Source organism: Falco naumanni, chromosome 13 (genome assembly GCF_017639655.2).
Source record: "Falco naumanni isolate bFalNau1 chromosome 13, bFalNau1.pat, whole genome shotgun sequence".
NCBI classification, from domain to species: Eukaryota; Metazoa; Chordata; class Aves; order Falconiformes; family Falconidae; genus Falco; species Falco naumanni.
This window is the reverse complement of record NC_054066.1, coordinates 30,115,681-30,131,925: the sequence shown is the minus strand read 5'-3', so window position 1 is coordinate 30,131,925 and position 16,245 is coordinate 30,115,681. Positions and strand designations below refer to the sequence as shown.

General features: G+C 37.7%; 1 protein-coding gene across 3 annotated transcripts in view; it reads left to right on the top strand.

Annotated features, from left to right (window-relative positions):
• The window catches only part of RNF13 (ring finger protein 13), a 44,418-nt gene that overhangs the window by 17,808 nt on the left and 10,365 nt on the right, over nt 1-16,245 (top strand). For 2 of the 3 annotated variants that reach the window (XM_040612582.1, XM_040612584.1), the window contains exons 5-9: nt 1,593-1,680; nt 3,447-3,537; nt 4,508-4,613; nt 8,219-8,266; nt 9,642-9,735. In XM_040612582.1, coding sequence (XP_040468516.1) covers nt 1,593-1,680; nt 3,447-3,537; nt 4,508-4,613; nt 8,219-8,266; nt 9,642-9,735 — 427 coding nt within the window. The remainder of the gene's footprint in view (nt 1-1,592; nt 1,681-3,446; nt 3,538-4,507; nt 4,614-8,218; nt 8,267-9,641; nt 9,736-16,245) is intronic. The other variant, XM_040612583.1, reaches the window with a different exon arrangement.

Below are 16,245 nucleotides of genomic sequence, written 5' to 3'. Positions count from 1 at the left end.
TGTGCATATGAAGATTAAGAACCCTGTGATAACCAGGCAGCTTTAAGGGTCTGGTCAATGAACTTTTGTATTCCTTTCTTCAGTTTCAATGCTTGGTGATCTGTGATGTGTGTCATTTACTCCATTACTGCCATTCTGTGTCACAAGCTCAGATACATAGATGTTCAGTGCTTTTAAATCCTTTCCTTGTCTTCAGACTTTTTATTTAAAATTCTCATGCCCTTTTTTTTTTTGCCTATTTTTGCTGTTGTGCAGCACGCAAAAAGGCTGTGTGTTTCAAGTTTGACCTGGAGAACCTTTTTTTAGAATAATCAGTGGATGTTCTCTATCTCTACAGCTCATGTTCCTCATTATTGTGTGTCTCTTGAGAAGAGACGTATATTTTCCCCTCTCTTAACTATGAGGGTGGAGGTCTTGATAAAGAGCAGCAGAATTTTCCCCTGGGTTTTTCAGATCTGGTGATGACAGTCTGCTGTAAAAGAGGTGGTGGTGATTTCTTGGCGAATTAGTGCAGGAGCGGACCAGGTTCTGTAAGGTTGGTCTGTATGTATGTATGTGGTGCTGGATTTGGTATTTGTTGACTGATTAATAAAGCTGTTGTGTTGTTGCAATATCAGAACGCTGTAGCGGTTCTCCAGTTTCAAAGGTATTTAAAGCTGTGATCTTTTGTTCAGTTGTACTTAATGATTGGTTGTTTGCCTGTTACATAAGTACGTACTTGCATTACAGTGGCCTGGAATAAATACATGCATCTAAGTGGAAATTTAAGCTATTGCTGTGTCCCATACTGTCTCAGTTCAGAGCAAGTCTATCCAGCTATAGCAAAGTTTTTATTGCATAGTTTTAAACAGGAGGTAAATACAGGATGAAACAGAAATGTTCATCAAGGTTATCTAGTGCTTTTTGCATCTTGTGGAGTTTTTATACTGTCATGAATGCATTATAGAAGTAATATCTAAAATGAATAGTTGTAACTTAGTTATGTTTTCATTAGTGAATCACTGCAGCAGATGCCATTTACATGGACCTTAGTCTTGGCTTGTATTGTCAAAAAGGCAATATATATCAAACGTAACTGTACACAATGCATTTATAGTTTTGTACCCATGAGTACAAATGTATAATTTTGTACCCATGAGTACACGTATAATTTTGTACTTCCATGAGAAAGCTTCTGAATACTTGGGCTGTCAAGTAAGATATTTACCGATCTCTAAAGGTACAGAAAAGATAACTGCTCATGTAACTTCATGATTTATCAAGTGGTAATTTCTAGTTTACCAAAGTAAGTTAGTGCCTTTAATTATGATTATATATTATTCTTACCTACCCATAGAAAGTTTTAAATCCTGTTTTTAATATCTGTAAAAACTGTTGGCAGATAATATTAAGCAATTTTCCTGGAAAAAGTGTTGCATGAGTGTAAGAATAATTATGAGATTTCATTTTGAGAGGTGACACTTGTTTTGTAAGTGAAAATGATGCTGTGCTAATATTATTTCCTGAAAGTGTACCTTGTCTTAGAGAGGTTCGACATCTTACTGTATTTTGAAGCAGTAGTCTTTCTAATAAGTATTTTGTATGGCTTACAGGTTTTAAATGCACAGAGAGCTGGATACAAGGCAGCGATAGTTCACAATGTTGATTCTGATGACCTCATAAGCATGGGATCCAACGACAGTAAGTACAGGTATCACTTCTTCTCTCCTGTTTGAAAATCATTTCACCCACTAGAGTTTACAGTGTTAAAATCAGTATAAAGTATTATGGTGAACTCTCACTTTAAAAAAACAGAATACCAACAGAACAAAAAATACAACCAAAATCCCCAGCCCCCAAAGAACACTGCCACACCCCCTCCAGAAAAAAACAGAAATCCTTCTGCTTTTAACATTTTTAAATGGAACACGTGTGTATAAAACCATGTATACTTGTGTATTGTTTGTGGTATTAAATTTGTAAATTCTCTGAGTGTTTCTTTGTTTTTCCTTTAACTTCTGGTTGAACTGTTTTGGGTTAAATGGTTACATTTATGAAATAGATTTAAAGGGCTGATGTGTTGTCAATTAAAAGCAGAAAAGTAAAGCGCTACCCTTTTGGAAGGAAATCAAACTTTAAAATATGACTTTTTAGTGTTTGTTAGTCCATTTTGTTGTTGTACTATTGTGTACATTTTTCTGTTCCTTTGGACAAATGGATTCTAATTTCATATGAATACATATTACATGTACATATCTTCAGTTTTTCAGTTGGAAAAAGAATGTTGAGACACCAGTGTGCCATTTACTGATTACTCTGATGCTAGCTGTTCCAATTTTAACCCTTCATGGAGTGAATGTGTTCAGAACATCTTATAATCTAGTAAAAATACTAGGTTTCTATTGTGGTATGTAGTTTTTGTCTGTAGAGCTGTTAAAACTTTTCTTGTGGCATTTCTTTATTTTGTCTAGTTTTTGAGCTTAATACGGAACAAGAGCATAAATGAGAACAAAAAAAAGTCTTTCCAAGTGGAAACACTATTGGATAAACTAGGAAATGAACTTTCAGCGAACTAAATGGCAGTAGAGTAGCCCAGAAGGCTACGTGAAAGTTGTTTTAATGAATTTTCAACCTGTGTGAATCTTATTTTCAGGTTTTGCTGAGAAATCAGTGTAGAACTGATTCACAACAAATGCAGGCTTGGGTTGTGTGAGGTGATGCTAAGCTATGTACGCTTTTGCCTTGGGGAACCTAAATGCTTTGATATTGACTAACGAGATGCTTTGACCCTTAAATTGAAGCATAAATCAGATGTACAAATCTATATAAAGTAAAGCTGAGGAGAAGGTTTTCTGGAATATGGGATTTAATTTTCAGTTGTGTTGCATCTTCTAGGTTTATTATTGCCTTCACTGGCAAGCAGAGAAGGGGAGACAGTTACATCCATTTTCTTGAGACTGATACAAAGATGTGGGATTTCTTCATTCTTCTTTCTTCTTTTTGACCTTTTCCAGCCACAGCTGTTTGCAGTGTGGTCATTTATGTTTAGGGTGAAATGGAGGGAAGAAAGATTAATTAAAATTTACAGTACGAGATCACAAAATCATACAAGTTGCCAGAAATTCTGGAAATCACTGGAGCTGTGTGACTTAATAAAGTCTGAGTAAGAACAATTTTCTGGTTAAAGCTATTACTCTGATGATGCCTTTTTTTTTTTTGTCAAAATATTTTGGGTTTATGCTCCCTTAAATATTCCATTAAGAATTTTCATTTCTGTAAATGCAATAAAGTCTAGATGCGTTGTAGGAAAAACAATACCACTTCTTACAGGACAGAAAGATGTAACATGCATGTGCTTCAGTCTCTGTCACTATTAAAATGTGTCTTCATGTTGTGTAGTCTCATAATTTTGAAGTCTTATGAGTGCCCATAGAGTGTCTGTGTAATAACAGTTCTGTTTTATACAGTTGAGGTTTTAAAGAAGATTGACATTCCTTCTGTCTTTATTGGTGAGACATCAGCTAATTCTCTTAAAGAAGAATTTACTTATGAAAAGGGGTAAGTTAAACTTGCATACAACTGTTACTCCTTGCATTAAGTCATTGCCTCTCGTTAATATTTATGGATTTAAAATAGGGTGTTTTGATGGCAGAGGCTGTAGGTATTCCAGGTGAAACCTTGTACCTGAGAGCGATGAGCAGAAAACGTTTTAAAAATTAATATAAATTGCTTGCCTGCAAGAGGGTTACCAGATATTTATCAAACACTACTTTTTTCATTTTTATATAGCATTAAACATAGCTAATGGTATACGAATCACAGAAATGTTCATGAAAGTATGCATGTTTCAGATCTAAGAGTGTGTTCTTTTTACAATGTATGTCAGTTCCCATTGAATGCAGGTGCTAGTCTTTAAAAAAACAGAATTTTAAACACCATTCTTTATTAATAGTTCTAAGACAAGCCTGAGGTAACTTTCTATGCTAAGTGAATCTGCATGATGCATTTACAATAATTCTAATGGTATGCATGATCAGGTTTGCCCTGCTTCTGTTCTGCTTTTAAGTTAAAAACTTGAAAAGCACTGTGGGAACAAGATGGTTAAAATATATACCTCCAATAGGATGGAAAAGGAAGCGAGTTTCATATTATTAGTCTTATGATCTTTCTTCAGGTATCTCTGATGTCCTTTCACTAAATTAATCAGCTAGTTTGAGTAGACACCCTGCTGATGAAACTGCTTGATAAGTAAAGTGTGGCTCCACATGAATAGTAGTTACAGAACTACTAACACTTATACATTGTACCTTTTTGGGTGTTTCTGACTGCTTGTGCCAGCTTACTAAATTGACTTTACATTATGTGGATATCGGCTGAATTTTCTATGTTGCTGTGCACAGGTAGGTGTTCTTTTAGTGTGTCTAGCGATAACCTTTTATTTTAATGTTTTTTTAAATGTATTTATTTAATTCATTGTTCATTAAATTCTAACTTACTGAGAAACTGTTACCTTTTTTTCTCCCCACAGTGGCCATGTTGTGTTAATCCCGGAGTTCAGTCTTCCTTTGGAGTACTACTTAATTCCATTCCTAATAATAGTAGGGATCTGTCTTATTCTGATCGTCATATTTATGGTAAGTTCCTTCTTTTAATAACATTCTTTCTTTCAAACAAATCATCACAGAACTGTCACTTAAGTGAAGTGGTATAGTAAAGGAACAGAGAAAGCTTTGTGTACTGTGCATACCTGTACCATGCTTACCTGTATCCTTTATTGTCTCACTACAATAAACAGGTGCAGAATTTTGGCAAAGTGATACAGGATCCTGCCCTTAGAATGTTCTACCTGGCACATAACTACTTACAAAGAATTGTCCTCACTTCTGCTCTTCAACTGCACAAGTGCTTTCTTTTTCACCCTGTAAAGAATGACCTGTCCTCGTGCTCTCATACACTGAGTTTGTCCCACCTGACCAAACTTGTGCTGCTTAATAAACGTTAGTCCCACTGTTCCACAGTGCAGGTCTTGCTGGTTTTTACTGCAGATACACTAATCAGTCAGCAAGCTCAAAACCTGTTACAGCATATACATCACCTATAGAGGTTCTCGGTTGGGCATATGTTTCCTGTAAAAGGTAAAATAGCCTAGCTATACATTATTTCAGAATACTTAGCATCCCACTTCTTGGAATCTCTGCTGGTCTCTGACCAGTTTATTTTACCTTTTGATAACAGTTGATGCATTACTTGATTTTTAGATAATATTTTCACAAAATACTTCTTCCTGTGTTAGTGTTTTTTGCACTGCAAGTCATGCATTTAATTGACAATCCTGAGCATGTTTGTCCCAAACAAAATTGCAGCAGCTCTGTGAAAACAAAGCAGAAATGATCAGCTAGTGAGAAGGTAAAATTCACCAATGCTTTGTCTTGTTTGATCTCCTGGTAATAACCTTGCTCATAAAGGATCTTGTCTCCGTTAATTAGGTGAATGTATAGCCTTACCATTGTATGCTGAAAGTCAGCAGCTTGAGGTGAGGAGAGATGGTATTTCTGAAGGAGTCCGGTCACCAGGGATATTCTGTAAACATCTGTTCTGAGACCATCAATATTCCAACTTGAGCTTCAATAATAATCTGCTCGTAGTGCACCTAAGTTGAAAAATCAAACAAAATATTGGTTATCTTAAGAAATGGAATTAAGAAGGCTATGAAAGGGACTGTAGCATCATTTGGAAATCATAAGTACTGGCTTTGTACCGTATCAAAATACGGTGTGAAACCCTGATCCATCATTTTTCAGAAAGATAGTAATTAGGGAATGGAGAGAAAGGTAATAAGAATAGTTAGGGGCTCTGTAATTTAAAGAGCGATTTAGAAGGTTACCATTGAAGAGAAAACTAATGAAGGAGGGGGAACATATGAAAACTGTAATCATGAGGAGCGTGAGCTTGACTGATCATGACCACTGCCGTGGAAATTAAAAAATAAAATAGACTAGTTTTACTCTCAGGATATTTCTTCTTCTTTTGCTTCAAGAGTTTCTCACCAGTTCAGCTGCTTTTGTTTTTAGATGGCAAGTTAGTTGCAAAAATTCCTTATGGACTTCAGTGCTGTCATCTTCAGGTCAAGAACTGAACTGTATTACAGACTAATTTCACCAATTGCTTTAGCAGGGAACTAGTTACATAATGCACAAGGCTAATCCCACTGAAAGGCCACCTCTCCTTAGAACTTCAGATGTTTCCCTCACTATGAAAACAGCTGTTTTCTGCGTCAAAGGTGGCATGACAAATGTTAGAGGAATGAGGTAAACAAATTTGTACAGTGTTTGTTGTTAGGACATAAGTGAGTTCTCTTAGCAGAAGCTATCACAGAATGGTTTGGGTTGGAAGGGACCTTTAGAAATCATCTTGTCATGTCTGTGTTGTGACCCTCCTCCCCTGCAGCTATCAGCAGGGGCATCTTTTCACTAGATCAGGTTGCTGAAAGCCCCATCCCACCTGACCTTGAACACTTCCAGTGATGGGGCATCCACAGCTCTGGGCAACCTGTTCCAGTGTTTCACCATCCACATAATAAAGACTTTCTTGATTATATCCAGTCTAAATATACTGTCTTTCATAGATACTGATTCTTGAAAACTTGACCTTTTAAGAACAGCGTATTTTTGTATCAGCATGCTGATGCTCCAGATAAAAAATATTTTTTGCTTGATGTGTGAGTTTGAGCTTTCAGGATTCCAAATTAAATACACAGGGAAGAACCATATACACAGTCCAAAAGGAATAAACAGTTAGTAGGTAGGATTAGCTATGAGAAGGGGAAATAAACATTTGGTGAGGAAAATTTCAGGGATTTAAACTCATCTCCAGTGCTGTGTCTTTCCTTGCTTATGCACTGTGAGGAAATGTAGAAAGGGGCACGTCTGTAAACCATGATTAAGAGTTTATTTTTCCAAATTAGTCCCAGTTATAAAAGCAAAGGCTTTGAGAGGCCTGAATTTCTCTTCTGTTAGTGGTAATAGGTAGTCAGTGCTAAAATTAGTTGTTCTTTTCATGTCTTAGGATCTTGTAGAGGAAAACCAGACAGGAACCAGGAGAAAATTATATTGTATGTCTGCAAGTCAGGATTATCTATAGTGTGTATTTGGGACAGATGTCTGGACGGTTTTGGAGGGAGGTTTTATAATGTTGAAAATTACAAAATACATCTACGCATCTCGTGTTAAACTGAAAGGAAAAGGGAAGAAGTATTTTAAAAGTGTTTTCCAGAGTGTAGTACAGGTTCGAAGGGGGAGCAGGATAAATCCAGGCTCACTGGTGGTAAGCTATGGGGTGGCATGATAATGTTTGATGGATGGTGTGCTTGCGAGGGCTTTTTCTCTGCTCCATGATGTACCAAGTAGACTGGGACACATCTGAATGTGTGTACCTTGGCACACACAATATGAGGAACAAACAAGAGGAACTAAAGCTCCCACAGCTACAAAATCATTGGCGTGAGACTGAGTGGGAAGAGTGCTGCAATGGACAGTTAGAGGCTGTTTTGGAGAAACGGGCAGGGCAGGTGAGGCAGAGGGGTAGCACTGTGTGTAAGGGAGGGGTTGGACTGTACAGCACTTGCATCAGGGGATGGATGAAATGGCAGAGAGCCTTTGAGTAAGGATTAGGGGAAAAATTGATACAGTAGATGTAGGAAAGCACTTGGGGAAGTAACTCCCAGCTGACTTTGAACTTGTATGTGGTTTACTGCTGCAACTGAATGCATGTAAGTCTGTGGGCCTGATGGGCATCATGCCCATTTGCTGAGAGAGTTGGCTGATGGTAATGAGATACCTCTCTCAGTTATTTGTCAACAATTTTGGGAATTTGGAGAGGTCCCCATGGACTCGAACCTAGCAAATATTATTTGCTCTGTATTCAAGAAGGTGAAAAAGGATGACTCCATAATCATAGGCCTGTCAGTCTCGCTTCATTGCCTGGTAAAATTATGGAGAAAATTATTCTGGAAGTTTTTTAAAAACACTTGAAAGACAGTGTGGTCATTGGTCAAAGTTAATGTGGGTTTGTGGAGGGAAAGTTCAGTCCTTACCAACTTAATATACTTTTATAACAAGATTACCCATGTAGTGGACAAAGGGAAAGCAGTAGATGTGTGGAGCTGTGGTTTTTGGCATTTGGTTGTTGTTTTTTTTGTTTTGTTTTTTCTTAGCAAAACTATTGATACTGTCTTTTACAGTCATCTTCTGGACAAAACATCCACCATACGCTAGACATGCATATGTCGGTAGGTGAACAATTGACTGAAGGGATAGGCTCAAAAGGGTTGTAGTAAAAGGGGTAACATCTGGCTGGCAGCAGGTCATTAGTGGTGTTCATCAGGGTTCAACTTCACAGCCAGGTGTTTTCAATGTTACTATCAATGACCTGAACACACTAGTTGAGTGCATGTGAAGCAAGTTTGCCAGCGATATGTAAATGAGGAGACCTTGCCTTGAGTGTAGAGGGGCCTTAACAGAGGGATCTTGGTAGATTAGAGCACTGGACAATTAACAGGTGCAGTGAACTTGATCCCAGGGAGGTTCCAGGTTGGATTTAATCCTCATTCATTTGTGGTTTTGGCCCTGCTTGTTTCAGGATATCTTGTTTTGAACTAAGAAATGAATGTGAGACTCTGATTGTTACTAAGTATCTGAACTGCAGCAGAAAAACTGTAGTTTATGCATACAGCTCATTGTTTACTGAGGTAAAAAGAGTCTGAACAGTTTAGATCCAAATAGGCTTGAAAAGTGAAGCCAGGTGCAATGCAGAAGAAGAAATCTATTTTGCCAAAACCAGTTAGTTTCAAATGGCCTAAAATACTATTTGTCCATAATATACATACATTCATACTTCTAAAAAAATTTCTTGTGAAGTATATCAGTGCCTTCTGGGGATTCCTGAAGTGAGAGATATTAATGCTGTTCATAATATTAATACTCTCAGTGTTTACCTTATCCACAGGGTAGGTATGTGTAGAGCACCTCTGCAGACTTCAAAAGACTTGGTAGCGTGTTACTTTGGTTAAGGCCATTTTTGTTTGTTGTTTGTCATCATATTTGAAAAAGAATGTCGCATCACAGGTTCTGGAATTAGAAATCGAATAGAAGTAGCATTTAGGGACTATTAAGAAAACTGAAACAGAATCCGTGGCGTAGTTGAAGACAGCAAGTAACTGTGGCTTGAAGTAACTCCTTTACTCCTTCCCAAACTACCTCTAGGTACTATGAAAACTGATAAAATTGGAATAATCCTTTAAAAGAGCTGTAATAATAATCTAAAACTGTAAGCAAAACTAGTCAAACTTAATAAATTGTATTTTGCTTTGGAATGTGCCATCCCACTGTGCATGGGCCCTGTAGCGAATTGCAGTGATGGCTGTTATTTTATGTAGTATGAACATAATTTTTTTTTCTCTCCTTTCAAAAAAACCTTGTGTATTTTCAGTTTAAAGCGCCATGGTCATGGAGAACATCCTTTAGGCTTTATTCTTGAGTCTGGGCAAGGGAAGCTGGGGTTCCCTTTTAACTAACTTACTGCGAAGACTTGTAAATAAAAACTTTTATTGTTCTTCTACTGTTTTAACTTGCTGCTCATGTTGTCTTATTTATATCTGTTTCCAGATCACAAAATTTGTGCAAGACAGACACAGAGCAAGAAGGAATCGGCTTAGGAAGGATCAGCTTAAGAAACTTTCTGTACATAAATTTAAGAAAGGCAAGTGGATCATTCTTTGTCTAACTAGTTAGACCCTGTTGTTTTTAACACCAAAAAGACTCTATATTGAGGGGGGTTGTAGTTTTGGAGATAATTTTCAGTACACTTGAAATAGAATTTGGAGTGAAAGCACTCAATTTGAATTGGCCCTGTTATCACTGAAGTAGGTAAGTTCTAACATTTCTTTAATGGAAACAGAGCAGACTGTGGCTGAGAATTAAAATGCTGCTTAATGCGCCACAGAATCTGTACAGAAATTCCACAGAAGGTCCTTGTTGTGCCCTCCTTAACAGTAACCACAGCAGTTGGTTGCTGTGATACAGTTTCCATTATTTGGAACTCCCACCTGCAGCACTGCATCCAGCTCTGGAGTCCTCAGTACAAGGAAGACATGGACCTGCTCGAGCAGGTCCAGAGGAGGGCCACAAAAATTATCAGAGGGATGGAACATGTCTGCTATGAGGATGGGTTGAGAGAAGAGAAGGTGCTGGGGAGACCTTAGAGCATCCTTACAGTACCTAAAGGGGCTGGCAAGAAAGCCGGAGAGGGATTTTCTGCAAGGGCATGTAGTGACAGGACAAGGGGGAATGGCTTTAAATTGAGAGTAGAGTTAGATTAGATACGAGGAAGAAATTCTTTGTCTGAGGGTGGGAGGCGCTGGCCCAGGCTGCCCAGAGCAGCTGTGGGTGCCCTGTCCCTGTCAGGGCTCAGGGCCAGTCTGGATGGGGCTCTGGGCAACCTGGGCTGGTGGGAGGTGGCCCTGCCTGTGGCAAGGGGTTGGACCAGATGACCTTTGAAGGTCCCTTTCAACCCACACTATTGTGTGATTCCATTATTATTTGTCTGGAAACTGCTAAATACTAGTGGCACAGAAGTTGCCTGACATTGTAGAGACTATAAAAACAAAACTGTCTTGTGGGTGTAATTTATCTGCTTTTCCAGAGGATTGGTCCTTTCATTCAATCATGATAGTTCTGTGAGGGCAAGAGCAATTCTAATTTAATGCCAAAATACTTGCTATTGCGATTCTTTGTAGTGATGAATTTTATGCAAGGTCTGATAACAAGATGAGAAATAAAGTTGTTACTTTATTCAATGAAGTAGAAAAGCTACCTTAAGTCCTTCTCTATTGTAGTCTACTCCCCATCAGTAGAAAAGAACCTGATACTTTCCTTCTCCATTTTGCTTTTTAAATGTGTTACCATTTTAACATCTGATTGTTCATTCATACAAGCTATTGCAAGGTATGAGAAGAAAAGGCGGAAGATGTATTTAATTGAAATGATTGATTACTACATAACACATTTCAATAGAGAATGTATTCGCTGAGGCACAGTGACTGCATTAGGGGATATGCCTGGATTCAAGGATAGAACCACTTACTGTTCTTTGACCATGATAAAGCTAGCCTGCATTAATAATGACATTGCTCTCGCTTTATGCAAAGCAGATGTTCAATTTGAGTGGGTACCGTATTAGTGCAATGTTAGTCAGCCTCACTGGGGGGGGAGCAGGGGGAGAGGAAAAAAAAGTGGGTTCCTCTGCAGGGTTGACTGAACCTTGCTGTAATGACCAATCTGTGCTATTACTATGGAGTTAAAATTAACTCTAAAAAGTGTGCTTGAGCCAAGAAAGCTAATACTAATTTTGTTTCCTCTTATTGATTCTTTATGAAATCTAACCAGAATAAAAATACAAAGTAAATTATGTTGCACTTTAAAGAGAAATTTGCAAGGAAAATGTCTTCAAGGAAGTCAGTTAATGTCTTTTTCAGTTAACTATGCGCATCTGTAATTATCTCAGACTTACATCACTAAGTAGCCAGTCTATGAAAATCTTATCACTGTTTTCCTCATTCTCCTTCCTCTTTGCTTTTGCTGAACCTTACACAGTATGAATTGTTTGGAGGGCAGTCAGTCATTGTAAATACAACGTGGCCGTAAATATCCAGCGTATCCACTGTGTTGAGTGGCTTATGAACAACAGAACAAAAAGCTTATTTTTTTTTCAACTAGGATTTCAGTTTCTTTAAGCAAATGATCACTTTGGTTCTACTGCTGTGAAATTAATACCTTGCATTGCTTTTTTAAAGTCCTTTTGCTAAAAGGACAAAATTTGACCCAGTACTTGCAGTTTATAACCTCTGGCAATTACAGTAAAAATATATTGTTTTGTGTTTCTTCGTGAAAGATACAATGTCTCAGGACATTATTGCAAAATCCATTCACTTCCTATCCAAACAATCTTACTTTTGCTTTGGAAGGATAGGTGAAAGTAGCTCCTGTGGGCTATAATCCTGTTTTTTAGGAATGCAGAGTTTTGTCTCCAGCATATTCTTAAAAATCTGTTCATATTGAAGCTAAAGACACTGTAGATGCTGTTCTTTCTTGCATTGCTTTGTGTATCATGAATCACTGCCTAACAAATGGTTTCACTACTGTAAAAGGCATATTAAGGGAAAGCTGGCTTTAATGGATTTCTGGAATTTAATAGGTTGATAGGCAAATGATGATGTAACGAAGAAGATTGTTCTGTAGAGGTGATTGCACTCTGACATACCTGAAGAGTTGTTAACACAGAAAATACATAAATCATCTCTAAATAGGATTTGAGTCATGTACCACTGTAACACATGGGAATCTTTTACTAATTTCAGTAGGCTTTAGATCAGGCACTTAGTATTATTGTAATGAATGGAGAATGCAGTAACAGAAGATTTGGCACTGACTATCTTTGCAAAGTTCTAATCAAGAAGCCTCGCCTTCGAATAATTCTACAGAATGCTGCATACCTATAGCAGAATGTGTTTTCTACACTGAAGGAGTTTTGGAGCAGTTGCCTTGTTGTGGTTCCTTACAAAATGGATTGCATTTTGGTCATGTGAATGTTTGGCGAGTGGGAGTTGATACCTTTTGTATGATGTCTTTATAACAAAAGTCAACACAGCAAAAAAGACATATCCATTTAATGTGCCTGTAACTTGATTGTTAGCAAATCTGAATACTCTGAAGAAAGCTTAAGATCTGAATTGGTATGTATTGTAGAATTTATTTTCAGAAATATATACTATTATATCCAAGCTAGCCTAACTACATTAAAATGCAACCTAGGCCAAAACTGGAAAGATTTTTACATCTTTAACTGCAATGAAGTTGCAGTGTAACCTCTCACTCCTGTAGAAAAGAAAATACCATAACTTGAGTGAAGATAGTATGCTACAAAAGAGATGTGTCTGCATATTATTAAGAAATTAAAAATGAACTAAGTAATATTTTTGTACATTGCATGTCAAAAGTTAGGATCTTAAATGAGTGGTTAGATGCCTGACAAAGGACCTAGAATTTGGGAGGTGCTACATCCGTAAGACTTCTAAAAAAGAAAAAAAGTTCTTTCGTACTTCAACACCTAATGAAACAGCGTAACTGGAGACAGTCAGCTTTGAAATCCTTTATGTACACGTGGAAAAAAGCCCCAACACATGACAAATAATAAGCTGTAAGAGTATGTGTCGTTTTAAGTAAATACACATTAAGTATCATGTATTGAATCTTTGTATACATATCTCTATGTGCAGATTGATACATCTATTTCCCACTTATTGCTCATTTATATGTATCTGAATGCCATTTAAAAATCTGCCTCAGAGTGTCGTTCTGCAGTTTGCTGTGTGTTCCTAAATCTAGTCTTTTCCCTCCACATGAGATTGTGATGGATGTAGTTACCATTCATTACTGACCCATCTGCTTGATTGCACAGTACGGTAGCAGTTTAATAGAGATAATAAGTCACAAGGTCTACTGATGTCTTGGCAGTTTCATTTTTCCATTTTCCATTGTTCACAAGTACACATGCATGTGGGTGTATAATTCTGTTTCTGAAAAAATATTTTTATTCATATGTGCCAAGTAGAAGATAATTTTGCTTTCTATAGGCTCTTCATGCACAGTTTATTTAGGCAAGCTAGTTTATTTTGCAGCAGTTTCCATACGTCCTGTTTTTGCTGATTTTTGGTAGTTCTGAGCCAGCTTCTGAAATACAGTAACAGGTATTTGAGAAAAAGATGTCTGCAAAGCGTCCCTTTCAAAAACTAAATGTTCTGTTCTTTGAGGGGCATGTGATCACAGAGGTGAAACTAACTTGGAGACTAGTCCAGGAGGCTGCAGGATTCATGGAGAAACGATACAGGCAGCTGTGCTTAGGCAGGCTGGTGTTTCTGGTCCTGGCTGCTGTGTGGGCTTGCCTCCCTTCCACAAACCATGCTGAGAGCAAGAAGCTGGGTAATAGTGTTAATCAAGCTGTGTAATGACCTGTTGGAGTAGTGTTGCGGTTGGACTGCAGTTGATGGATCCAGTGGGTGCAGGTGAGGCAGCTGGGCTGAGGGCTTGTTGCATATCACTGTGCAATGAAAGATGGGGCTGTGAAGTTGGGTGAGGTAGGCTGGGATACATGGCCTTGACAAGAGTCAGAGAAATACCTTTGCTGCAGTTGGTTGGTATGGTGTCAGTTAGGTCTGTGGCCTCCATGTTTGAGAACTTCAGCATTGGCCTTATTGAGACAACTTTTATCTGTATTTACCTGGCCTAGAAATGGATGTGATGCTTTACTGCTGCATCACTTTTTTTCTGAATGTGTTGCTGTTCATTTGCCAGGGGATGCCTTGGTGAGATAAGCCTACTCAAGAACTGTGTGCTATAATTTTTCAGGATTTTCTTACACGTGTTGAATGACTAGTGGAGAAAAAGACAGTTGTATTTTCTCTTCCCCCCCCCCCCCCCCCGGTATATCATGCCCTTGACAGTACTGACTGTCATTCATTTTTGTGTTGAATGTGGTAATAACGTGCTGATTATAAATGATTCACAAATATGGTTTGACTAATAGAAACAACAGAGAGAAGGAATGTCACAGGAAAAGAGGAAGTAATTTCTAAAAAAAGCTGTAGCTGAAATACTTTGCTGTGTTAACATTAAATGAAAACTCGTATGTCAGTGATGTAGGTCTGGCAGTGATGGACTCTTATTTAATCTCTCAGACTTTTCCTACCTGCCCATTAGGTGTTTTTCACTCTCCTGCTTTCCCTTTATCCTGTTGCTGTATAGTAACTATCAGAAAGACTGTTTTTATAAGTGGTTCTCATGTCCACTGCACTTATTTTCTGAAATGCCAGGTTACAGCAGTGTTATTTTCCAGCAGCAGCTATCAGCTTTGCCTTTATGTTAAATACTATATATTAAGAAAAATAATATTAACCACATTTCACAGACTTTCTGTGCCACCACAGAAGCCCTTGGGATTTATCTGTTGGGAAACAGATGAGAATTTGATCTTAATCATGGATTTCTGTTATTTAGAGAATAGATCTTTGAACTGGTGGGTCCTGAGTTGCAGCTTCTACTCTGATTTACTGCGTGCCAAGATAAAATAATCTGTTGGCTTTCCTTTCCATCCCTATAAAGTAGGATTGGGAATATTTATTACTTTGCAGTGCTCTTGTGGAAATTGAATACTTAATGTTGCAATGCTCTACCAATTCTATGGGTTGGATTTTTTTTCTTTAGGTTTGATGAGGATTTTTTTGGCATTAAGTCTTCATTTTATTGCCTTCTTGGTTTAAGAAAGTTTGTAATGAAAGAAATGTAATTCATGCATGTGTACTCTTTTACTGTAATTCACTTTTGCTGACAGTGAAGCACACTGCAGATGTGCTCCTTCACTGATCTCTTGCAGTCTTGTCTACCTTCTTTTTTCCCGTTGTCAAACCACTAGCTTTAGCAAAACTGTAATTTAAACAACTTGCAGTGTCTTTGTTAATTGTACCCATACTGCTGGCTGGTGTATTTGATGTGATCTGTAATAACACATCAGGCAGTAGGTAACACAAGGACTTTACTGCATTAGAGATCAGTTTATTATTACATAGGTATGAGTAGTTTTCAGCATCTATCTTACACTCACAAATAGAGAAATGCTTTTAATAATGTGGAGAACTCAGCTTCTAAGGATGTGTTCTGTGCCTTGGTTTTCTGTCTGCTATATAACTGAGTACTATTTAAAATACCTTGTTGTTGCTATACCTTTGGAAGGGAGGAAGGTTAAAAGTTTTTGTTCTGTTTTCTTCTAAACTGGAAGTGTTAGGTGCAGGCAAAAGACACATGCAGTAGAAATTCTGTCATGGCCATCATAAAATAGGAGAAATCAATTGTAACCACTATTTTGGTAAAATGAGAGGGCTTATTTTGCTTACTTTTGCTTATTTGGGGAGTTGTTTAGGTTGCACAGGGAATACAAGAGCAAGCTTTATGAATGAGGCAAGAAAAGAATTGTGTGCAAGTAGGCTTCTCTTAACCTTCCAAATACATACCTAGTACCATAGTTGATAGCCCTTCCCATGCTGTATGTTCCTTCTGTTTTCATCTCGAATAGATTCCAAGTTTCAGTTTTGTCTGTAGCACTTCTGAAATACTTAAGTCCTTTAAAAAAAACCCAACAAATTAACAGAACAGCAACAAG